Source organism: Aspergillus candidus (genome assembly GCF_002847045.1).
Source record: "Aspergillus candidus strain CBS 102.13 unplaced genomic scaffold BDW47scaffold_53, whole genome shotgun sequence".
Taxonomy (NCBI): domain Eukaryota; kingdom Fungi; phylum Ascomycota; class Eurotiomycetes; order Eurotiales; family Aspergillaceae; genus Aspergillus; species Aspergillus candidus.
This window is the reverse complement of record NW_020194058.1, coordinates 47,925-71,641: the sequence shown is the minus strand read 5'-3', so window position 1 is coordinate 71,641 and position 23,717 is coordinate 47,925. Positions and strand designations below refer to the sequence as shown.

Below are 23,717 nucleotides of genomic sequence, written 5' to 3'. Positions count from 1 at the left end.
CCGCATGGGCGCGCACAATATCGTCATTGCCGCCATGCCGGAGTTCCCCGCAACCTTGTTTCCCGCAACCTTGTCTCGTCGGATTTGATCTCCCTTGACATCCCCATTGATGAGGTTTCGAACATCGCGCGTATTGATCGATAGTTCGGCTGGCATTGTTCCTAGAAATTTGCTATACCAATCACCGTAATCAAGAGAGTTGGGTGCGTGGCGTCTCGAAGCTCAATTCCGGACGTAGATGCCTATCGCATCCACAGTTCAGTCCCATTTGCTGTGCGCGAGGCTCTCTGCGCAAGCCTTTGGCAAGGCTGGCAGGCAATCTTATTCTGCGAGGGTAGTAATTCAGCCTCCAGCTGAAAATTACCAATGTTCTAGTAACAGGACCTTTCCAAACATGCCAGTGAGAGACACCAGAGCTCCTTCGAATAAGGATCCAAAACGACCGCGATACGTCGTGGATGCGGCGGAGTCAAAGGTCGAGCACGCAGCCAAAGAACACGCGTTGGTGTCCAACAGACAGAAAGTGACGAAGAATAGGATCTACATCCCTGTCCAAGGCTGTGCTAGTGCAAATTTCCCCGCTGGCTGTATCTCGAGAGTAGCTTGAGCTTCCAATGTAAATAAATTTGTCTGTAAATACCAACATCTCTTATTGAACGCAAAACATCGCACGAGATATCTCATTTATTTGACTCTTCTCACTCTTAGGTCACTCTACTCATATCAGCTATTCTGGTAAGTTCTCGGTAGACATGTCCAGTGTGGAGAATTTCGAGACTGAAGGACGCGCTCCAGGACCCACGCCACGGCTTTTACAGACACGCTCAAGTCTTCATCAGGCGAGCAGGACCAATCTTCAAAGACTCAACCGTCGCCTCTCATCTAGCAAATTTGAAAACGCAGTGAGCGAGGGTCCGATCGAGGAAAGCGGAAAGAACAGCGAAAGCTAAAGCGGAAGCGAGATCGGAAAAGTGTTGGACGAGGGCGACGAAGGGAGCAAAGCTGAAAAATACCAGGAGAACGGGCCAAAGAAAAGAGAAGGGGAAAGAAAAAAAAACACTGCCAATTCATAAAGACCCCCAAGAAGCTCACTATATCTGCGTCCAAGCCTTTTGAGCCTCAGGACATGGACAAGGACAGGAACAACAGTCAGTTCCTGTTAAATCGCACCACGTTATCGCAAGATAGAACGTCTGGGAGTGACTATAGCCAGACGCAGCTGTTAGCCCTTAGTGGTAATGGTCGACCAGCTAAAAATAAACGGAAAGATGCCATCCGCGACAACCACGACCAAGAAGACTATCAAGCGCAGTTGATGCTTCTTGAACAACAAAATAAGAGGAGATTAATGAGGACCCGTGAAGAACACGATGCCCAGATGAGGGCAGAGGGAGTTCTTCCTGACTCAAATCTGCACCTTGTGGCCTCAACTCCCCCCTCTGAGAGTGAAAGTCATTCGACTATGCCTAATCCCCGCGACATTGGGCATCACGATCTTGGAAGTGCAATCGCTCCTCATACCCAATATGACAGAGACCTGGGTCAATATGAGCAGCTCATGGATCGTATTCAGACCTTGGAGCAAGAGAACATATTACTGAGAAGATTCGTTGACCCCGATTCAACCCATCGCGGGCCGCCGTTCTTTCAGGTGCTCTATCGTTTCAAAGGAAATGACAGAGTCTTCCTGAGGCCGCCTACATGGACGCGGAATACGTCATCGGGAAAAACCCGGTATACCTTGAAAGAAGACCCTCTTTCCATGAAGGCGGAAGAGTACTTAAAAAGGAGCAGGGCTCTTGCTTTTGCAGTTTTCAAGACTTATGCCTCCGAGTCGGTAGATGATCCGCCGAAAGAGCAAGACCAGGAAGCAGATATGTGGCCAGTACCTGAGCCTGAAGCCGAAACCATTTTGTTCGTCTCCGATTACATGAGAGAAGCTCTCGATACGTATTTGGAAGAGCAACCGAATTTCAAAGAGCTGTTTCCACGGTTTGATGCTAGAAAGGAAATTTCGGCTCCTTATCTGTTCTGGTATTGCTGTCGAGCCTCGCATGAATCTATCTTGAAGCGGCTGTCTACTCGTTATAGGCGTCTGATGGAACTATTTGCTCATTGGATAACCTCCAACTATGAGAATGAATACACGCATGTGGACGACCAGCTTTCTAGAGGCGTTATCTCCTCTTCATCCATGAAATACCTTGCAAAGCCGGGCGACGTGCTTGTGTCTTCGAAAAAGACACACTTACAAGCATACATGGCCAAATCATGGGCTGAGCAAAACACCGCCATGAAAAAGAGTAGCAAAACCGAACACGGAATAGAAAACCAGAACGTTTGGCAAGTGAATGCCTGGTCATACGACTTTGATGGATCATTCTACCGCACGTCTACGGTTTTGACTATTGAGATCAATGTTGAAGACCCCACCGAAGAGGTCGCACTGAGAGACTTGAGTGTCTTCCCCTTGCGATACGCCAGTCAAGACACCCAGCTGAGACTTGAGCAGAGGGGACAGACGCATTGGGATTGTCGAAAGACGAAATTAGTTTCTTGCACGAGCAGCAATGATATTGAATCAATGACTAACGTGAGTAGACCCTTTCATTTCAGAACCGGCATTTAATGACCAGTCTTTAGAACAATGAGAGGTTCATGATCGATTTTTCAACATACAAACAGCTTCATCCTTCTGAATCGAAGACACTACTGAAGAAACGCGATGAGATTCTACCTGAGCGGATGAACGTTGATGAGCCACCATCGGCCCCAGAGCTGTTTCTCTTCCCGTCCACTATCATTGGATTCAATCTCCGTCGAAAGAAGTGGGGTAAAGCGCCCACGCACCCTGTTTCACGGTTCCCCTGCTGACAGTGAGCAGTTAATTTGGAAGTCGATCTAATCCGGAAGGTCGAGTGGAACAAGCAAGCGTTTGAAAGTCTCGTCGTCGAGGAGGAGACCAAAGATCTCGTTCAAGCCCTGGTCACCAACCGGCTCGAAGCCGAGAAGGGAACAGACATGATCGACGACAAAGGCAAAGGCCTCACAATCCTCCTGCACGGGGGTCCCGGAACGGGAAAGACCTTCACCGCGGAAAGCGTCGCCGAATTGGCCGAAAAACCGCTCTACAGAGTAACCTGCGGTGACATCGGCACGCATCCCGAAGCGGTCGAACAGTACCTCGAGTCCGCGCTCCATCTGGGCAAGATCTGGGGTTGCGTCGTGCTGCTGGACGAGGCGGACGTTTTCCTGCAAGAGCGCACCCTGTCGGACTTGAAGCGCAATGCGCTCGTGACTGTCTTTTTGCGCGTGCTTGAATACTACGATGGAATTCTAATCCTGACGTCTAACCGCGTGGGCACCTTCGACGAGGCCTTTAAATCCCGCATCCAGCTCTCGCTGCACTACCCGAATCTCAGCCAGTCCCAGCGTCTCAAGATCTGGCGAAATCTCATCAATCGCCTGAAGAGGCTCGATCACCCGAGTATCGACTTCGATGACATTGAATGCTACGTAGCGGAGCTGGCTGAGAAGAACATGAATGGGCGCGAGATCCGCAACGCTATCACGACTGCTCGTCAGTTAGCCAAATTCAAAGGCAAGAAAGTGTCTCATGCGCACTTGAAGCATGTCATCGAAGTAGCCGGCAGATTTGAAACGTACTTGTCGACTGTGAAAGAAGGTTTTACAGACGACGACATTGCGAGGGAGTCGGGTCTCCGATAAGATGTAGTATCAAATACCCCAAGGTTAAAGTAACCTCTGTGATATGGCTTTATTACATATGATATGATAAATTCGTTGACAACAAATTTGCAAATCCCGGCATGTTTTCGTTTCGCAGTATGTGAAACACTTGGAAACCTTGAGATTTCTCTAGGTCGGCGTGATTGGCAATAACATTACCGGTGCTCGGTAGAGGGGTCCTTCAAATAACCCTAGTCAGTTTATCATATTAGCTTCCACAACATTTCAAGCTTTGAAATTTAACTACACATACAACCACGTGGTGAGGGAGAACAATGGCTTCCTGCCTACTAGACCGTAGCATATATGTCTGCATAGTTGATTTTGGATGAGCCCCAGGCTCATCAAACAAAGGGGAGACCAAGAGACGGAGCCCTGGTTGGTTCAAAATCAAGCGCCGAGTCAATGTGGGTCTCAATTATTGAGACCATAAACTATTTGTTAGAGTAAGTGCATGCTGACAGAAGGTAGACGTAATCAACAGATGAACGAGCTAGAAAGATACTTTGTTCCCGTAACTATATCGGATTTCGACCTCATCTATAATGTCTCGTCAAGCCCGCTAGAAAATCAAGAGATAAAGTGGCTATATGAACATCCAATCTTCACCCCACTCATATACATATTCGATCCATCGTCGAGAGGACCCTTCCATAGCTCGACGAGCCCAAATCTTCTCAAGCACCTTAAAGGCATTCATCACATTGCCACATCGCCATAGTGTCCATAGATGTTCAAACACATCAGTAATGAGTACCCTTTGAGACATTGTTTGTGCCTCGGCCCCAATGACAAATGCAGGCCAAAAGATGCCTTTGAGATGGACATCGGCGGGGTCTATAGATTGAAGATGGTGAAGAATTGAATGCAGTGAATTTCTGATTCTCCCTTCGTTGATAACGTAGCTTTCGAAAGAGACTGGAAGAACCTGCAGCGCATATATCTCGACCGCTACTTGCCAGACACAGGCAAGTTGATATCTTGGTTTCATGTAGTTAACTTCTACACCTGCAACCGCCCACTTCATTGGAGAAAAGTTCCGCAGATGGAAGAAAATGTTGTCAATCCCATCTGGTGACACTTCGTAAGATCTCGAAGCAGTCGCATTCACGAGAGAAAGCACGTAGAGAAGGGTTGCAGGGCACCCAATCCACGTCTGGGACTCAGAACTCTTCAAGATATCGAGAGTAGGGGACATCGAGAAGAGCGGCTCATAAGGCTGTTTGGCCTGCACAAATGTCGACCCTAAGATTTGAAAGCTGTAACGTCGAATTAGTGACCATTACTGCATGGGGCTGGGACCTACTTACATCGCGTAGCTCGTGTCGAAGTATTCGCTCATTTGAGGCAAGTCAGCGGCCAATTCTTTATCCTTGAAGAGCACGAGGGATAAGCCGCGTTTTGGGATCACTTCTCTCAGTCCATGAAGATGGTATCTCCAAGTATCTCGTCCAGAGTCCATGAGTTCAAACCATAAGGACATTATCATAGATGCAATTACACCATCCGGATTACTGAAGCATCCCGCATTTGCTTCGCTTCTCAAGAAGCTGAGCGTGCGCTGTTTGTGGTAAAGAGCATCATGATATGCCGGCAGCTGATACATATAGTGCACCTGCTCAACCCATTGTGATAAATGTACTTTATTTAGATCCGACTTGTATGCGATGGTCTTTTCATTGCTTTGAGCTGATGCGATTCGAAAGGCCTGGTGTAGAGCCGCAACTGACACCACCGCGTAGCATAATCCCGGACATGATGGAATCAATCGAATGAACCTCTTGAACGGATTTTCCCGCTCGAAATCATACAGCACGCATTCTTGGCAACACTGTTGCTCAACTGATCTTCAATCAGCCAGTACTTGATTAGCTCGGGAACTCCACTTACAATAAGTAATATAGCCTCGCATTGACGGAGACAAATCCTGCAAGCAAGGATCATCCAGGACCCTGCTGATTGGGAGATGTTGCTCTTGATGTGGAACCTTCTTGCCCGTCAACTTGCCGCGGGTTGCCACACTATCTGTCCATCGCAGAGGCTTGTCTTTGCTGTATCCTAGGCAGGGTTGCTGCGAACATGTGCACTTACCACAGATCGGAAGTGCTCGGTCACACTTGAGGCGTCGGCGACGACAGGTCCAACATGGGCCATCGGCACAGTTCGCAGCAGCCGTTTTCACGCTCATTGAATTCCAGAAGACTTTGAATGGTCGTAAATCAAAGTGAGAGTCTGAGTCTTTTGCACTTACATATGGGTATCGATCACAGATCACGCTATTCCTAGGAAGGAAGCCAAGACGTAAGCTTCCACATTTGTCAGAAATGAGGGTCCAGCGGACATCTGGCAAAACCAATGGAATCACACAAAACGTCTATTTTGCCTACAAGTTGGGCCCTATTTGGCAGTTTAAGTCAATGTCACTAAATCTTAGTTCAACCGGTCACCTATCCAAAATCGCGTTTCTGTCTCTATTCCTCGTCAACCAGCAAGTATGCCATCGAAATGATCTGAATCCTGGCTAAGGAAGGCTAATCGAGAGGGGAAGATACTATTAACCCTCGAGTAAATAAAGGATGGCCAGATCCAATCTCTAGGCGCAGCGGTGAAGCTATACAATAAACTTCCCATCTATATACAACGCCGCCAGAGAAAAATGCATGAACATAACCTGCGTGGGACTTTCTATTGAGTTTTTCTGCCCATGAGCGCTCGCAGGCATATTCGTCTTGTGCATATTGTAGCCTCGAGTACACATTCTTCAAATCACGCCTCAACCTCCAAATCCAGATCTACTTGGTCTGGTCGTTGCAGCCCTTGGCCCTCCCAACACTCCATCGCTGTATGGAAAAGCTTGACCTGATTCATCCTTCCATACATAGGATGATCTTTGCCACGCCTCCTCCGACTTTCTCTTGTTTCCATCAACCAGGCCTCTTCATCGTGATTGGACCTAAAATCGCTTTCGAACACATAAGAACGTGTCTCACAGTTGTACCATCCAGTACCTGGTTGGCGATATGAATCTTCCCAATCGTTCGTAAAATAATGCAGAAATCCACCGTGTGTGACGAGAACAATTTCGACATCGTCGTCCCCATTTGCAACCAGTTCCCGTAGTTTCGTGCGCAAAAACAGTCGAGCATCACGGGCTCGGACTTTGATTGCATCGTTGCTCGGACTATAGCGACTTCTAGCCTTCTTTTGGTTCCAGCCATCGTGCACCAAAGAAAGGTCCATAGGCCATTTCTCCTTCTCCACGATGAGTTGTAGGATGTCTGGGTCCGAGCCAACGTCGCTTGGGTCACTTGTAGTTTCCTGAGCATCAGGGAGGGCGATAATTCTTTGGGATTTGTGATTCGACGTCAGCGCTGACTTGAAAACCAGAGATGCAGTTTGAAGTGTTCGGCACATCGGTGAAGAGGCGATAAGTGAAATTTTCGACTGGTCAAAGAAGGCGTCTTTACGAAGCGATTCACATTGACTTTCCCCCGTTGGTGTCAAGCGAGGGTCAGGAATAGTATAGCAACCGCCACCCAGATTGTGAAACCCTTGCCCATGACGAACGCAATGGATGATTGGTGGCATTGTCTGTAATTCCAAGGTCAGTAGAGCAACAGTGGAATTGCAAGACGACTAATTCAATCTTGACAACGAGGGGAAAAAAAAGCCCCTACCGTTATGCTAGGGGTATACGCTTTTTGGAATCAGAATCTTTCGCTGGCAAATTGTATAGATCCTCAGCTCAATGGATGCAAATTGCACTCGTTTTCAAGGCCGAAGAGCAGTAAGCGTGAAGTGTAACTTGATGCTCAGGGGAATTCTAACAAAGACCTTTTTTTTTATCTACACGCCTTGTTTATAAACCAGACAGTCGCCTTGGAACTACATCGAACAACTGAGCGCACTACCTCTACATCGGTTTGTGGAGCGTGAGTGTGCGAATGACAACTCTCCTTCCAGGTGTTTATTTAGTTTCTAGGTGACTAGTGACTTGGCAGCCTTATTTGGAAGTTTATAATGGAGCGTCTTTCAAGAGTTGAACGAATAATAACGGCCCTCTGGCCCCACACTGTTAAGGTTGGATCAATCTATACAGGAACAGACCAAGATCTGGTCATTTCCAATACAAAAACTCGTTTCCTTTATTGAAGCATGTCATCGCCTATCATGTTACACATCTGTCGAGCACTCCAGGGCCTTGGAGCGGCTGCCTTTCTGCCAACGGGAGTCATGATTATAGGCTCGCTTTACCGGCCCGGGCCTCGTAAAAATCTCGTCTGCAATCTATGACACAGCCGGCGTTCTGGGCTTCTTTGGTGGCAGTTCCATTGCAGGGCTCCTGGGTCAATTCTCACACTGGGATTACTACTTTTGGATCGGCGCTGCACTTGCAGCGGTAACGCTCACTACGTCAATATGTTCTATGCCATACTCGGCTTTGACAAGCGACTCCCGAAAGGGAGTGAAAACGGACTATCTCGGTGCCGTTGACATCTTTGGCAGACTCGTTCTTACGATATTCGCGATCACGCAATCCACCCATGCTCTCTTGGGATGGAAAACGCCATATATCCTGGCCACTTTTGTCCTAGGCATTGTTGTTCCTTACCGGGACGTGGTATGTCGAACGGAGTGTTGTCTCGGATCCGCTTTTGCCTGCATCACTCTTCTCGCTGAAATCAATGACACATCTACTCATTGCCCTCCTGCTTCTCTACGGTACCTGGGGTATCTTCTCCGTCAACGGCTCACTCTACTTCCAAACCGTCTTGTCAGCTTCGCCACTTCGTGCCAGCTTGATAATTCTGATCATCTGGGGCAGGATACCCAAAGTTGTCAGCTTGCTGACAACTGATGAAAAACAGGAAGAGGCTTCTTCGTCTTGATTTGATTTTTTTATCATTTCGTCGTATCTGGAGAAGGTTGCAGTAAGCGGTGATTGCGAGGCAGCTTCGTGTGATTTTGTACATCATCACCCCGTTGAATTCAACCAATGGTCGAAGCTTCCGCAGACTATCAGTATTCTAAATTCTAGATAGCCGAAAGAGCTCTTTGTATTGATGCCGTTTTATTCGTTTTCATTTTTCATGTCGTACGCGTTCGCTTTGCTTACCCCAAGGCACCGATGCTTGCCCCCCTCCCTTTTTCATTTAGCTATTTGTCAGTCCGACTGAAACAAGAGGAGTTTCTCGTTCCGTTCTAGTGCTCACCCATTTGCCGCTTTTTGCTCACTGAGTACGTATACATGAGTACGTAGACCTAACCACCCTCTGAGCATCCTGAGCTGATCACTAAGTAGGCAGATCCGGAAGTGGTAGGGGGAGGATTCCTTCAAGCCACCTAAACAGGGCCTGGATGCTAAGTAACGTTAGTACCGTGACGTGCATATTCTCTCATATTCCTAAAACAGTAATTGGTGGTTGTGACCAATTACATGGACGTTGGGACCAAACCACGATAGCCTTGTCAGGTTAGAGCCTTTCTCCCAACCAACCATCTATCTTCCCAAACCACCCACAGGTGGAGAAAATACAAGTGCCGAGAATGCGCCTCGTACTTTGCTATGGCTAGAATATGCTCTATGCCATTATAGAGGCTCCACACTAATAACCCTGCCCTCAACATACATGATCAACACGCCGCAGCCTTGCTGATATGAGATAGCGTCAAACCACACACGATTGGTCCTATACGATTTATGTAGGTGAGACGTTTCCAAGGCTCTCCCAGGCTTCTACAGACATGAACTGTTTATGATGCTTTAGGAGCTTGAAAGGATAATGATCGACCAGTATGACCTTCATGGTCTCTCTAGATGCCAAAAGAACCAACTCAACCCTCAAATTATATTCGCTCTTCTATCTTTAGAATGAATTTAAGAGGCTTGGCACATACCTAGTATCTCTGTATGTATCTGATAGGCGACAGTTATGGCATCATGGGGCTGTACACTTCTGTTGATGACGGGCACGAGTAAAGCGAATGGTGATGAATGCCAAAGCAGCTCAGGTATATAAACCCCCTCTTCCACTGCTCTACATCTGCACAATCCATCAACTCAAGTTACTCCAGCTCATCAACTCAAGATACTCTAGCTTATCAAGCCTCATCGTTCACCTCGTGTTCTATCATTCCAACTTCAAGAATCTCTTCCTCTTCCAAGATGCGTTTCTTCACCACCACCGTCGCCATCATGGCTGGTCTCAGCGCCACTGGATCCGCCTTTGTCATTGATACCTTCAGTGACGATAATTGCGAAAACTCCGTCCAGAAAGGTGTCAATATCTATGACAATACTTGTGCGACTGGGCCTAAAGGCTTCAAGTCTTACAAGATCACGACCTGGGGGGGCAAACATCAGAAGGGGTACTTCTTCACGACAGGTGGCTGTGGAAGCCTTCCTACGGCTTTAGGCAGCGGCTACGTGGATTCCTCAACGCACGACTACAAGATTGGAGAATGCAAGTCTCATGGTGATAACAGTGTGAATGCTGTTGCTTCGTACTCTAGTTGAAGAGTATAGATATTCACCAGGTAAGCCCTCATGTCACGATGGTCAAAGAGACGCTGACTGTATTCTAGGAATGTGATGGTATTATGGATTGTTGCAGGGAGGAGACATGGGAAGCAGGAAGGGTTCGCAGACTCTTGTTATTCTTTCTTTTTACTAGTCTAGTATGGTGGATGTGGTGTATCTCGAAATAGTGATAAAGGCGATCAGGATTTAGCTGTTTCGTTGCTGATCCAATATTGGTCCAGAAGAATTGTTTTTTCTATCAAGTCGATTGTAGTGATGCGTGGTTATTATTCCAACAGGTACTAGACTCTGAAGAGCTTGAAATTATGCTGGTATGGCCACGCTTGCGCTACATATCCTATGTGGTCTTCAGGATTATTAAGCTCTGGTATCAAACAGTAATACTTAGGATCTACAGAGAGTAGACGTGCTATCGTCTTCTTGCATGGGTTTTAACGAGTGATTCAGGGATGACCTAATAGCCTAAAAGTAACTAGATACTTACAAGAGAAGTTAGATATATACTGACTTGAGCTGTGTATTAAACACAACTAACTAAACTGTAGACACGGAGTAAATGAGTATTTCTATGTATGATCTAACTCTAGTGACTCCTTCTATACTTCTGGGGTAGGTTTCCATCACTATGCGTAGCTTGTGATATACTCCTGGGTACATGATCACCCGTCTGTTCCTGGGTAAAACTCCCATACTGTGGTTGCTGGTCTGTAGGGAGATTGCACATGTGCTGATCTTTCTCCTGCCCGTCTATACCTGCGGAGATCGATTGGTTCTCACTGTCTCTGCCCGCTTGACCAAGGTGTCTTGCTCAACCCGGATCCAAGCCTGTCATTACCCGTTCGAACCATTCCAGCTAAACCAAAAAGGTTATCATTCGTTGAACCCAGCCCGCTTCAACCAACCGGGGCTCTACTGGCTTGACTTCAACTCTGTTTGATCAAAAGACATGGTTGAACCAAGCGGACTCAACGCTATTCTCAATGAGAGAAACCTTCGGGACCCTTTCGTCCGAGCAAAACCATGAGACCCTGCCAAATATCCGTTGACGATCTCATACGCAAGAGACTTATATCTCGGAATCTGAATCTACTTGCAGCCGTCCGTCATCACGCGCTCTCGCAGTCGCTGGCGAAGAATTTTTCTCTTCGGCCAATAAGCAGGCTTTTTCTATCACCAGTCTTATAAACACACAGGACTGGAATCGGCTTTTCTGAGGAACAAAGACAGCCCTATCTAATAAGGGGCTGTCACTCCAATATAGCACTTTGGATTCAATCCTAGCGTATCATCAGGTGGGTGATGACTTATATACTCAGACATCTATCCTGGCAAGTATACAGTGTAGTATAGGGGCAAAAGCATGGTGATTAGATACACCCAAGGATCTACTTCAGATAGTATATTCGAACGTATATCACGAGAGGGTATAAAGGACACTCATCTAAGTCTAGTTAGTCATGTTTACTACACAGTTTCAGTTCAAGTATACCTTCAAATCTAGTGCCTATTTTCCAATACTCTATCTACTATCAAGTATATATACTTAGTGGGTCTTATCTCTCTTGTTGATTAGTTACCTTCGGAATCAGGTCACCCCTTGATTCATAGCTACCACAACCACTGTGTGAGGTCTCAGGTGTGTCGAACCCATTGTTAGTCAATTTCAATTTATTTAAGTTGGAGACTATCCGCCACAGATCTCATAACCCAAGTCACCCATAACGAGTACAACAGAAGCACGAAGAGCTCCTAGAGCTTTGACATGTTATCCTGCTTTCACTCCTAGAGTACACACGAGCAGAAGAAAAAGAAAGAAAAGAGAAAAAAAGAACGAAAAATCCCAAAACCAGACTGCTCTCCACAGTCATAATACCCATCCAACCCTTTCGATAAGAATTCTGGACACTGTCCTTGGTTAAAATAAACCTAGTGCAAATGAGCACCAGGCGGCAAAAGATCTTGAACAATCAGTAGACACTCACATACTTTGAGCTCTCTTCGTCACCATCATTCATTCTCTCCATACTCTTGAGATTCTATACCATGCATTCACTGTCAGAGTACGCCCTGAGACCCATGTGTCAGTCCTGTATCTCCTACAGGGATCTGGGGAACCTTACCTTCCATACCAGCCGCTATTGGTGTTATCATAACCAGCCCCAAGGCACGAATCAACAATCTTCTTCAGCAAGCTCTTGCAATAGTCGATTGATAAGTCGGCTTTGTGTTTATTGGTGTTCTTGAACCACAAGTTGAGATTTTTCACCTCATGATCAACCTCAAGACAGATCTTCACCTCCTGCTCGGCATTGAACCTGGAGGGGGCAATGTTGTTGCACCATTTGTCAATGCCATGTGCGGCTGCACTCCTTCCGTCAGGCTCGTACCAAGGCCATTCTAGATTGTTTTCGCAGCTTGGTTTGGAGAGAGCAATATTGGGCAATGCGAGCGCCACAGAAAGAACACTGAGACCTTTGAAGTGCATGACGTCGGTGTCAAGAAGAAAATCGTTGTATAGATGAAGATGAAAAAGAAGGGAGATTCTATTGACTTGAGAAGTTTGATGTCCAACCTGGGAGAGTATCAGGGCTGTGAGGTCTCTAAATACTTTTCGGATGTGCCAGGGGGCCTTGCCATATCAGCTCAAGGAACATGTCTGCTAGTCACAAATAAGCCGAGTGTGATCAAGAACATGTTAGCATCGCCAGTAGGAAGAGCAGCTAGTGAATCCTACACATGCAAGGTCTGTATGGAATTAGCCATCTCTAGTAAATGAACGACTGGTACTATCTTTATCGGTAAGCTGAAGCGCACCATAGCCTGGTCGGCCTGGATTAAAAATCTTGTCAGTAAGTACACGTGCCTGTTCGTATTCCAATCCGACCCTCCCAATCCACGAGTAACAACCACCACCTAAACGATACAAGAAACTATAACCACAATTCCCCACACGATACTGACGTGGCTGCGGGAGCTTGACTGTTCTAGATTTGACCTCCTAGGTGAGTAATCAAGGCCACCAGCCAAGAAATGGAAGGGAATCACTGGAGTTGAGAGAATATGTGCAAGGGACTTAGTCTATCCTAAAAAGCATTTGATCTTACATTCTGTCCTCGTGGGTAGGCCCCCCAACACACTGATTATAGCAGTCAGGCAGGCGACTTGCCACTCGACCATAACCAACCAGCATGTGCATGCTACCATCTAAAATAACGGTCTAAGGGTCATGCTGTACTTTATTCCTTCGCCATGAGAGAAAGCTTGCTTTGACCACCAGATCGCCAAGACTTAAGGTCACTAGTTCCACCCATGACACGCACAGCTCGCTTTGTTTTGATTGAAGAGGTCCTAAAGTTGGCCAAGATTGCTTGCCTGACGCCACAATGCAGGTGTTCCTTCCCATCAGTGTGAGCTGGAGTATAATAAACAGAGGTTCATAGATAGTGGAGTCATGATCAGAAAAACATCACACTTCATAGCCCTTGCTCTTGCTCACTTCTTGAGTGCAAAGGTAATATTGTTTTAAGTAAAGGGTGAGTCCTATCAGGGTCAAAGGCGAGACACTGAGTCAGTAAGTATCATAAAAAGCTCGGGTGGTATGGGAAACACAGCCCGGACCTTTTATACCATCTAACTAACTAACATTCCCATTTCTAATAACCCATGACAAATGTACTATGGCTCTCTCTCTTCTTCGCCAACTTCCAAGGCCAACCAACCCAACCACCGTCCATAAAGGGTGTTTGATGGATGCCTTCATCTCTGACTGTTTCTGGAACAACAGTTGAACTTTTTTCAGAGACTGACAACCTATTGCTTGAAGTGTATAATGAACCGTACCCCGTTTCCGTTCATTTGTGGTTCTGTTACAAGCAAGTCTGTCTTCCACGTCTGTTTGCCGCCATCGAACTTACCCACTAGTCCACAGGCTCTCCACGGGGACTGGACCTCTTTCGACATATCTCATGGATGATGTATGTATGTATGTATGTATGTATGTGTGTGTGCAGGGCCTATCATGGATTCGGTCTTATTGACTGCTGGATTGTTGCCCAGATCCACCGGCATTGACCATCCAAATGAGAAACATGTCAAGTATCGGCCAGGAGGGCCCGGGGCGGGTTTGGGGTTAGAGCCGAAACCCCCAAAACGGAAAAAGGGGGGGGAAGGCAGCTTGCCGGTGATCTTGCTAGTTTTTGTCGCAGTTATTGGAAAAGAAATCTAGATTATGGAAGGTACATAGTATTCTGGATAGAACTGGCACATACATACATACATACATACATCTATTTCAGTATGGTTGAGTGTGGAGGAACAAGAATCAAAGCATAAGGCTTGCTTGCTTAGTACATGAACAAAAAGAAAAATAGATAAGGAGAAGACAAGAAAGGAAGGAAGGCACAACGAAAGGTAGGTGGTAGGTAGATGCAGTCCAAGATTTGTGGACATGAAAAAGAAAAAGAAAGGAAAGAAAAAGACAGTCCTGTCGCTCAACATAATGTAGTTGGTATATCAATCATAAGAGGATAGATAATCCTGGACATAGAGTGATCCGCTCTGGAAAAACAGATGGATCAGATGATAACAAGAAAGATAAATAATGAAGGAAAAAGACACATGAAATATAATAAAGAGAGGTATCGATGTAAATATGCAAGGAAGTCAAATGTCAAAGAATGAGTTCGCCGAGTGAGCCAAAACTGGCTCATGTAGACATTATAAAGCGGAATATATATGATAAAGTTCAAGGAGACGACGTTAGAACATCCCACCCTCAGCAGGAAGTTTCGGCGGAGGCGGCGCCCCGGATCCAGCCGCCATGACCTGTTGTCTGGCGCGAGCGTTCAAATGCCCTCCCTCGCTGGAGATCTTGCGCAGCCGGTGGCGGGGCCGGGGCCGCTTTTCGCCCTCGTCGGAGAAGTTGCTCTGCTCTTCGCCGAGGGAGCTGGCCGTCGAGGTGCTGTACTGCGAGTCGTGCCGGTCCCCCTTGAGCGCGCCCAATAGCGTCTGCGTGGTCGTTTGCCGGCGGCGCCGCGGGTTCATGGGCGGGATGGGGGGCGTCCCTGCTGCGCCGTTGGTGAGGCTGGCGCCTGGGGGGAGGCCGCGGAGTGGGACGTTGGATGTGGAGGAGACGAATGTTGGCTCGGAGATCTGCATCTTGTTGATCGTTCGCTTTTGGAGACCGGCCTGGGACCTGGATCGTGAGGAACCGGCTGTCGATGAGGCGGAGGTGGAGGAGGATGGCGTGGGCTCGGGCGGCAGCTCGTATAGCGGCGGGGTGGCGTTGGCGGAGTAGGGTGCGAGCGGGGGTGGGCGCGAAGGCGCCCCGATCACCGCTGCGCCGGCTAGGGGAGGCCGATCAGGAATACTAGGCGTGGCGGAGCGGCTGTCGCCGCGGGTCCATCCCGACGCGGCGGAGGGGGGTCGCTCATACACGAGAGGTTCCAGCTCGGCGGACGGGCGCGTGGACGGGGGCACGGAGCCCTGATAGCGCGGGAAGTATCCATCCAGGGCGATCGTGACCTCTTCCACGGTGTCCAAGTCGTCCCGGTCACGGGGCGGACGGCTCTTGGAGCGCCGCGAGGTGTCCGAGCCCGAGCGGTTCCGGCGGGAGCGGAAGCTCGAGTGGGGCGACGCGCCGCGGCTGCCGCCCCGCGACTCGACAAGATCCTCCTGGCTGTTCCGTCCGTGGGCGGTCATGCGCGACCGGACTGACCTGTCGGCGGGGACGTGGGGCGAGCTCGACCGGGAGTGTTGTTGTTGTTGTTGTTGTTGTTGTTGTTGTTGTTGTTGTTGTTGTTGTTGCTGTCTTCCCCAGTCCATGGGCATCCGGTCCTCCTCGTCGTGCCAGTAACCGTCCTGGGTCAGAGACGTGGCGGAGGTGTTGTGAGACCCCATCACGCGGCCGCCGGCCTTCGACTCCGGCCGGTGGAACAGATTGCCCTTGGTGGTGCGGTTCTTCAGCATGGAGAAGGCGTTCCCAGGCCGGACGGCCCCGTGATCCGGCGTCTGCCGGCCGGAGACCGGACTGCCCGCTCGGCTGTCGGCCTCAGCGATGCCCTTCAGCTTCTCCTGGACCCGCCGACGCCGCTCGGCCAGCTCCCGCTCAAACTCGTCGCGTTCCCGCTGCGTGGCGGTGCTGCCGTCGCGCTGGTGACGGGCGATCATCTCCTCGCCCCAGGCCAGGTCGCCGGCCGAGTCCCGAGAGTCCATGGAGGACTTTCGGGCCCAGTGATCGGCGGCGACGGGCGGGGGCACAGGGGGTGGGTGGCTGGGGGGATCGCCCGCGGCCGGCGGAAAGAAGACGGACGACCGATCACTCCCGCGGCGCAGATGGGTGCGCACCAACCCGCTGAGACCCAGCCCCGACGGCCCCAACGTGGGGGAGTCGGGCTTGTCCGGCTCCTGCTGGGCGGACGGCTCGTCCGCGGCACTCCCCACGACCGGGCCCGGTTCGGCGATCGGTTTCAGATCCCCCAGATCCGAGAAGCGGACCTCTGGGAGCGGGTGGGGGTCCTCGGCCGGGGGGCCGTCCGGGGCGCTAGCGTCGGACACGCCGCGCGCGTGGGAGTGAGTCGCCTCCTCGTCCTCCGACTCACTCGGGCTGAAATTGGCCAGGAACGTGCCCTGGGCATAGTGCGCCGGAGAGGCCCGGCCGCTCGTGGCCGCCGAGCGGCTGCCCGGTCGCCAGGCGTCGCTGTAGTGTGACGAGGCGAGCGACCCGGAGCGGGATCGACGGCTGCTCGACTGGGAGGCCCCGCGGGCCCGCGCTGTGTGGCGCGGGGGTGTGGCGCGTCCGGAAGGCGGCGGCGACGGGCGTCGCGCGGGGGGCGTGCTCCGACCCTGGTGCATCTGCAGCTGGCGCCGCGTGAACTGAGTCTCATCGAACTCGGTGGCCGGCTTATTAAACATGCCCAGAGCGGTGGCTTTCCCGCGATCCTCAGGATGCACGGCAGACGACAGCGACGACGCGTCGTCCGGGTCGCTCGGGGCCGGACTCCGCGGTGGCGCGGCGGGACGGAGCCCCGCGGGGGATGGCGCGTCCGTCTGCGGGGCGGGCCCGGGGTCCTTGGAGGCGGCCGACGCCGGAAACGCCGGGGGACTCGCGCGGCGGGAGGCCTGGACGGTCTGGTCGGCGACGCCTAGACGCTGCAATCGGTCGCGCAGATTGGTGGCGCTCCGGGAATAGGACCGCTTGAGGGGGGCCAACTCGGGGGTGCCGGCGCGCTGACGACTGAGGCTCTCGAGGCGGCTCAGGGCGGAATTCTGTTGGTGTTGGGTCAGGCCGGGGCCGTAGAGCCGTCGCGACTTGACGGAGCCCCGCTCGGGACCCCACCCGGGCTGAGACGATTTGGGGGGTGCGGGGGCGTCGCCGGGCGGCGGACCCGCGAAGGGCGCTTCTTCGTCGATGGAGGTGGCCGCGGTGGAGGTACGGCCGTTAGCGGTCGGACCGGAGGCGGTCGAAGAGTAGGTGGTGCGGTTGGCGGACGACATGCGCGAGGCGGTGCTCTCCGCGACGGGGCTCTGGGCCTCGTGTTGGGCGTCGTCGGCGGCGCGGTCCTCCTTCTCCCTCAGGCGCTGGCGCTGAAAGGCCGAGAGGCCGACGTCGTGGTCGTAGACGGCCCGTCCGCCCATGGCGGAGGGCCCTTCGGCGGGGGCGTCGGCGGGAGGCACCTTGGTGGGAATCTTGTAGACCTTCTGGCGGCCCCCGAACAGGTTGTTCCCTTCGACGCGACGGGCGCGACTCATGATGCTCTCCTTCTGGGAGCGATCGTCGTCGGTGCCGTCGCCATCGACGCCGGACATGACGGAGGCGGCGCGACTCACGGAAAAGGAGGGGCGGCTGCCATCGTTGGAGACTTCGTCGATATCTGCCAGCAAATTGGGGTTGTGGCCGAAGAGGTTGAGGCGCGACGCGCGCTTGGGGAAGAGGACACTATCGTCGCTAGCCTTGCCGATCATGGAACCCGGGTCGTCCTGCTCGCGCAGCATGCTGAATCTGGCGGAAAGTTTGGGCATGAGTAGACTGGTGCGGAAATCGTCGTTGGAGGGCAGGGCCGTGGAGAAATCGAGCGGCGGCATGGGCGGTTCCGGGTCGGGCTTCTTGGGCTTTTTGGGGGTTTTGGGCGTCCGGGTGGCGGGCACGGCCTCGGCCGGCATCGCCGGCACATCCTCCTTGGCCTTCTCCTTTCGCGACTTGCGAAATCGATTCATGGTGTGGTGGTGGATGGGAGGCAGGGCAGGGGCCCGGGTGGACGAGGCGTGGCGTCACGCAGGAGCGGGCGACGGACCGATTGTAGTCGGGGAGACAGACTATTTGGGTCGGAGAGGCCCTTGCTGGGGAGTCGGAGGACACTGACGAGAGGGAAAGGGAGGCAATTGACACATATACTGAAACGGGGGGCAGGTCAGATCGGACGAGTCGATAGTATGGGTCAGGTCGGGAGGGCGCGAGGCGCATCCGGAACCATTGAGGGACTCACACAACGGGTGCAAGGAGAAGTTCCCCAGTAACCACGAAACCAACGGATAGAGGTCGGACGATGGCAAGGATCCAGGATTCAGGTCGGACCGGACGGTGGACAGGCGAATTGACAGAACGAATTGACAGGGCGAGGCGGGTGGAGACGGACAGCTGGCTGGAGGGAGGGCCGTTCCGCTGGTGAGCGGAGGAATGACTGGACTGGATTGACCGGGAAATGGCTGGGAGTCGAGTCGATGGCAAACGAGTGGACAGGCAAGGAACCCGAGGCAGGGGAAGAAAGAAAAGGATCGCGAAGAGAAGGAATGCAGGAAAGGAAAAGGAAGAAGGATGAGGAAGAGGATTGAGAAAGGGAGAAGAAGGAGGAAGAAGGGAGAGTCAGAGGGAGGCCGAAGGAGGGAGAGATCTGGACCCGATCGTGGATTTTTTTTTATTTTATTTTAATTATTGATTATATATTATATATTATTTATAAGATTATTATTTATAAGATTATTATTTCGAAATTCTCATCATCAAATTCTGTAAGATTAAGCATATGAAGTTGATTATTTCTGTTCCTGAATGGAAATCTCTTCATGATTGGTACTCCTCGATCCGACTAAACTCGATCGCGTTGGACCAGAAATCCCTTCAGCTGTTCTCTTCTCTTCTCCTCCTGTTCTAACCGATATCAAACTATTGGGAATTAGAGCATCTGATATGCGGAACCACCCATGGTTCATTCCGTACCTCCCATGGTACTTGCCAGGTACCCGACATGATAAAGTACTATAACTCTCCAGTATCCACCCAATGAATACTATCCAGGCACAATGAAGAACAAGATGATTCTCGACTCCTTACGTCCGTCTCCACAGCAGACCCCCTCTCCATCCGAACCAATCTCCTTTCGTCTAAGCCCCTCCCATTCGACTGGTCATAATGAATTCACCCGAAATGAAGGCCAACTGGAATCCCGTTGGGCTGTCAGCCTGTCATCCGGTTTGATATAGATTGATGGTGCTTGGGGTGGGGACCATTCGGGTTCTAGTGGCGTCTGGCGTCCCGGAAATTTGGGGCGTAAGAGGATCAATTGGGTGAAACGAACAGTTCTGTACGGAGTAGTACGGAGTTGGTCAACATGGGGGATGGTCTGATGGTTGGAGGGTTGAATCAGGAAGGGTTGAAGTGATCTTCGTATCCCTTGGTGCCTAAGACATCTTTCTTCTGTTCTTCTCCTGTGTCCGATCAAGTGATGGACATTTAGAATGGTACTAGAATAAAGTAGTGGATAGAATAATATAGATCAACAAAGTAATTAAATAGAGTAGATGAAGTAATAAACATAAATAAATAAATAAACAGATCAATAAAGTCATGACGCCATACACAATTATTAATCATCAGAAACCAGCATAAATCACCCCGCATCATCTACATCATCACCACCTGGATACATTCCGCTACATATTCCACCATACATATTATAAGCACACTATAATATAATACATAGATCAAAATGAACGTCCTCCTCCTCGGCGGCCACGGCAAGATCGCCCTCCGCCTCATCCCCCTCCTCCTCGCCCGCTCCTGGTCCGTTACGGCAGTCATCCGCAACCCAGAGCACAAGCCGGATATCCTCTCCCTGGCCAACAACCACCCAGGGAAGCTGTCCGTCCTGCTCTCTAGTCTGGATGAAGTCCGCAGCGACGCCGACGCCAAACGTATCCTCGACGCCGCTAACCCGGATTATGTTGTTTGGGCAGCTGGTACTATCCCCTTCCTTCCTTACCGCATGCCTACTTCAATATATATCAAAAGAATACTAACAACAAAACAGGCGCAGGGGGCAAAGGCGGCCCAGCCCGCACCCAAGCCATCGACAGCGACGCGGCAAAACACATCCTAGCCGCCTCCTTCGCCTCGCCCCGGGTGTCCAAGATCCTCCTCATCTCCTGGATCGGCAGCCGACGCACCCAGCCCTCATGGATGTCCGACGCCGATTGGGCGCGCATCCAGGACGTCTTCAACCGCGTGCTGCCGGCCTACGCGCAGGCGAAACTCGAGGCTGACGAGTACATGACTGCGCTGGCGGCGGTGCGTGCGAAGGATGTTGCTGCCGGGAAGGCTACGCCGTTGCAGGCGATTAATTTGAGGCCGGGGACGCTGACGGATGAGGAGGCGACGCGGAAGGTGGACTTGGGGAGGACGACCAGGGGGTATGGGACTGTGTCGAGGGGGGATGTTGCGATCGTGGCGGATTTGCTGCTGGCGAGGGGAGATACGGCGGGGTGGGTGGATTTGTTGGGGGGTGAGGAGGATGTGGAGGGGGCTGTTGAGAGGGTTGCGCGGGGTGGAGTTGATGCTGTGGAGGGTGAGGATGTGGAGGGGATGGTGAAGAGGTTTGGGTTGTAGATTCTTTTTGCTTCCTGGTGCGTCCGTACTATTGGGTTAATGTCGCTGTCTGAAGGTGCGAGCATGGTATATGCCAATCAATGTATTCAAGTCGAACCGATGCTAGTCTAACGCACCATGGATATATAATGTGAAAACGTCAATCATGATTTACAGCTTGGCCTTGGGCGGCGCGGCCGCCTCCTGCGCCTGCTTCTTCAGCACCCGACGCAGGATCTTCCCGCTGGCGCTCTTGGGGATCTCATCCACAAACCGCACCCCTCCGCGCAGACGCTTGTGGTAAGCCACCTTGTCGTCCAGCCATTTCACGATCTTCTCCGCCTCCGTCGCGGGGGCCACCCCCGACGCCTTGCTCTTGCCGCTGCGCACCACAAACGCAATCGGCACCTCCGTGCCGTGCTCCTGGCTCTCCACCCCGATGACGGCCACATCGTCGATCGCCTCGTTATCCACCAGGATGCCCTCCAGCTCGGCCGGCGCCACCTGGAACCCCTTGTACTTGATGAGCTCCTTGACGCGATCCGTGATGAAGAACGCCCCGTCGCGATTCTGGTACCCGACGTCGCCGGTCTGGAACCACCCGTCGGCGGACAGACAGTCGGCCGTCGCGGCCGGGTTGTTGTGGTATCCGAGGAAGATGTTGGGGCCCCGCATGTACAGCTCACCCACCTCGCCGACCGGCACCTCCTGCGGTGCCGACCCGTCCTCCGGCATCGTCATGTACTTGGCTTCCAGGTTGGGGAGCAGTTTGCCCACCGCGCCGATCGTTGTCCGCCACTCCTCCCACGGCTGCGTGTGCGTCGTCGGGCTGGTCTCGCTGAGCCCGTACCCTTGCTTGATCCCCGTCTTGATTCGCGCGTACACGGCCTCCACCAGCTCTTGCGTCAGCGGGGCGGCCCCGCAGTTCATCATCCGCATGCTCGACAGGTCGTACTTGTCTACCACGGGGCTCTTGCTCAGGAGCAGGACGACGGGCGGCACGACGTAGCTGAATGTAATGCGGTAGTTTTGTACGTGCGAGCACCACTTCTCCAGGTCGAACTTGGCCATGACGACCAGGCGGTAGCCCTGGAAGAGGGTTTGGTGGACCAGACATGTCAGGCCTGTCATTGTTAGTAGCCGCACGGCCAAGCGAAAAAGAAAGCAGAAGAAAGAAGCAACCTACCATAAATGTGGAAGAAAGGCAGAAACGCCAAGATCTTATCGCCTTCCCCGTCCGCACCACCATTCCACTTCAAGTTGCCCGCCTCCCCAGCAGCCAGCTGCAGAGTATTGGCGACAATATTGCGATGCGACAGCATGACACCCTTGGGCACACCCGTCGTACCAGACGAGTAAACCAAAAACGATAAATCCTTCTCAGGGTTGATCTTCGTCTTGCGGAACCGGGTCGCGCCCGAGATGTTGCGCACCGAGGTAAAGTGCTTGAACTTGCCCGAGGGGTCACGCTCGTCGCCGATCAGAATGATATGGTCGTCGGGGATCCCCGCCTGCTGGGCAGCCTTGGTGGCGACCGGCAGCTGCGCGGCCTGTGTGATGAGGGCCTTGGCGCCCGAGTTCTTCAGCTGGAAGGCCAGCTCCTCAACGGTGTAAGCCGGGTTGGCCGGGGAAACCACACCGCCGGCCCAATGGCACCCGTACATCACCGCCGGGGTGTCAATGCTGTTGGGAGTGAACAGGGCGAGCACGTCGCCTTTTTTCCACTCGTACGTGGCTTTCAGGCCCTTTCCGAATGAAAGCGCCGCGTCCTTCAGGCCGCCGAAAGTGTAGAACCGCTGAGTGTCGGCATCTTGGTAAATGACTGCACGGCTGTTAGTCTCGGTGACGCCTGATGGAAGGGGATATGCTGACTTTTGTCATCGGGGAACTGCCTATCCTTGCGCTCCAGCAAAAACGTCCAGAGGTCGACATTGGGGATGTCGACCGGCGGGTAGGAAGAAGCGACAGGCATGGCGGCCAGATGCGGGGAAATGGAGAGGGGAAGGGTAGGGAAACTGTCAGGCGGATATATAGGATTGCGTATAAAGAACGGTTAAAAGAGGAGAGAAGAAGAGGAGAAGAAGGTAAAAGCAATCGGGAGAGAAAAGAATAAAAGTTCAAAGAGGCTCAAATAAATAAGTGGCAGAGAACAGGAAAGCCGAATAAATACAAAGAACCTGTAACCATTCGGCCCTCGGCATAACAAGGCGATACTGGTAACAGAGGCGATCTCCGCCCATGGATAGCCGCCACCCTAACCCATATGGGGGAATTCTTCCCCTCGGGGATCTGACCTTGCTATACGAGACTACGAGAGACGCAAGGCACTAGCGAACCTGGTAAGGGTGCTAAACTGCTAATATAGTTGGCGCTTATTGGCTGACTATTTAGAGCAAAATGAGAGGTATCAAGCTGATCTCTCAACGTACTCTTCAAATGTGGCATCCAGGTTAAGCCGTGCTAGACCGTCCAGCACGATTACTCCGTACTCCGCACTCCGCACTCTTCTTTCTACTTCGAAAGCCAGCACCGAGGCACCGGACCACTGGATGACTTCCGTATTGTGTA

The 23,717-nt window shown here is 51.6% G+C and overlaps 8 protein-coding genes across 8 annotated transcripts; 3 read left to right on the top strand and 5 right to left on the bottom strand.

The window, feature by feature from the left end:
• Positions 1 to 1,558: 1,558 nt before the first annotated feature.
• On the top strand, positions 1,559 to 3,729 carry BDW47DRAFT_133889 (ATP-binding protein; the record flags this gene model as incomplete). Its single annotated transcript, XM_024817954.1, has 3 exons — positions 1,559 to 2,593; positions 2,644 to 2,833; positions 2,885 to 3,729. The coding sequence occupies 3 exons, from the start codon at positions 1,559 to 1,561 to the stop codon at positions 3,727 to 3,729; spliced, it is 2,070 nt and encodes a 689-aa protein (XP_024668991.1).
• Positions 3,730 to 4,336: 607 nt separating this feature from the next.
• On the bottom strand, positions 4,337 to 5,938 carry BDW47DRAFT_133888 (Zn(II)2Cys6 transcription factor; the record flags this gene model as incomplete). Its single annotated transcript, XM_024817953.1, has 3 exons — positions 4,337 to 5,009; positions 5,061 to 5,592; positions 5,641 to 5,938. The coding sequence occupies 3 exons, from the start codon at positions 5,936 to 5,938 to the stop codon at positions 4,337 to 4,339; spliced, it is 1,503 nt and encodes a 500-aa protein (XP_024668990.1).
• A 578-nt stretch (positions 5,939 to 6,516) lies between these two features.
• BDW47DRAFT_133887 (histidine phosphatase superfamily) lies at positions 6,517 to 7,338 on the bottom strand (the record flags this gene model as incomplete). The annotated part of the gene is made up of 1 exon (XM_024817952.1): positions 6,517 to 7,338. The coding sequence occupies one exon, from the start codon at positions 7,336 to 7,338 to the stop codon at positions 6,517 to 6,519; it is 822 nt and encodes a 273-aa protein (XP_024668989.1).
• Positions 7,339 to 9,916: 2,578 nt separating this feature from the next.
• BDW47DRAFT_128546 (uncharacterized protein) lies at positions 9,917 to 10,267 on the top strand (the record flags this gene model as incomplete). Its single annotated transcript, XM_024816858.1, has 1 exon — positions 9,917 to 10,267. One exon carries the CDS (start codon positions 9,917 to 9,919, stop codon positions 10,265 to 10,267), a length of 351 nt encoding a protein of 116 aa, XP_024668988.1.
• A 2,140-nt stretch (positions 10,268 to 12,407) lies between these two features.
• On the bottom strand, positions 12,408 to 12,794 carry BDW47DRAFT_133883 (uncharacterized protein; the record flags this gene model as incomplete). The annotated part of the gene is made up of 1 exon (XM_024817951.1): positions 12,408 to 12,794. The coding sequence occupies exon 1, from the start codon at positions 12,774 to 12,776 to the stop codon at positions 12,408 to 12,410; it is 369 nt and encodes a 122-aa protein (XP_024668987.1). The 5' UTR covers positions 12,777 to 12,794.
• A 2,124-nt stretch (positions 12,795 to 14,918) lies between these two features.
• On the bottom strand, positions 14,919 to 18,769 carry BDW47DRAFT_133881 (uncharacterized protein). Its single transcript, XM_024817950.1, has one exon. The coding sequence runs from the start codon at positions 18,503 to 18,505 to the stop codon at positions 15,050 to 15,052; it is 3,456 nt and encodes a 1,151-aa protein (XP_024668986.1). The 5' UTR covers positions 18,506 to 18,769; the 3' UTR covers positions 14,919 to 15,049.
• A 1,462-nt stretch (positions 18,770 to 20,231) lies between these two features.
• On the top strand, positions 20,232 to 21,298 carry BDW47DRAFT_133873 (uncharacterized protein). The gene is made up of 2 exons (XM_024817949.1): positions 20,232 to 20,524; positions 20,596 to 21,298. Exons 1-2 carry the CDS (start codon positions 20,275 to 20,277, stop codon positions 21,168 to 21,170), a joined length of 825 nt encoding a protein of 274 aa, XP_024668985.1. The 5' UTR covers positions 20,232 to 20,274; the 3' UTR covers positions 21,171 to 21,298.
• Positions 21,299 to 21,320: 22 nt separating this feature from the next.
• BDW47DRAFT_133869 (acyl--CoA ligase) lies at positions 21,321 to 23,151 on the bottom strand (the record flags this gene model as incomplete). The annotated part of the gene is made up of 3 exons (XM_024817948.1): positions 23,022 to 23,151; positions 22,336 to 22,971; positions 21,321 to 22,273 (listed from the first exon to the last, which is right to left on the bottom strand). The coding sequence occupies exons 1-3, from the start codon at positions 23,119 to 23,121 to the stop codon at positions 21,321 to 21,323; spliced, it is 1,689 nt and encodes a 562-aa protein (XP_024668984.1). The 5' UTR covers positions 23,122 to 23,151.
• Positions 23,152 to 23,717: the final 566 nt, after the last annotated feature.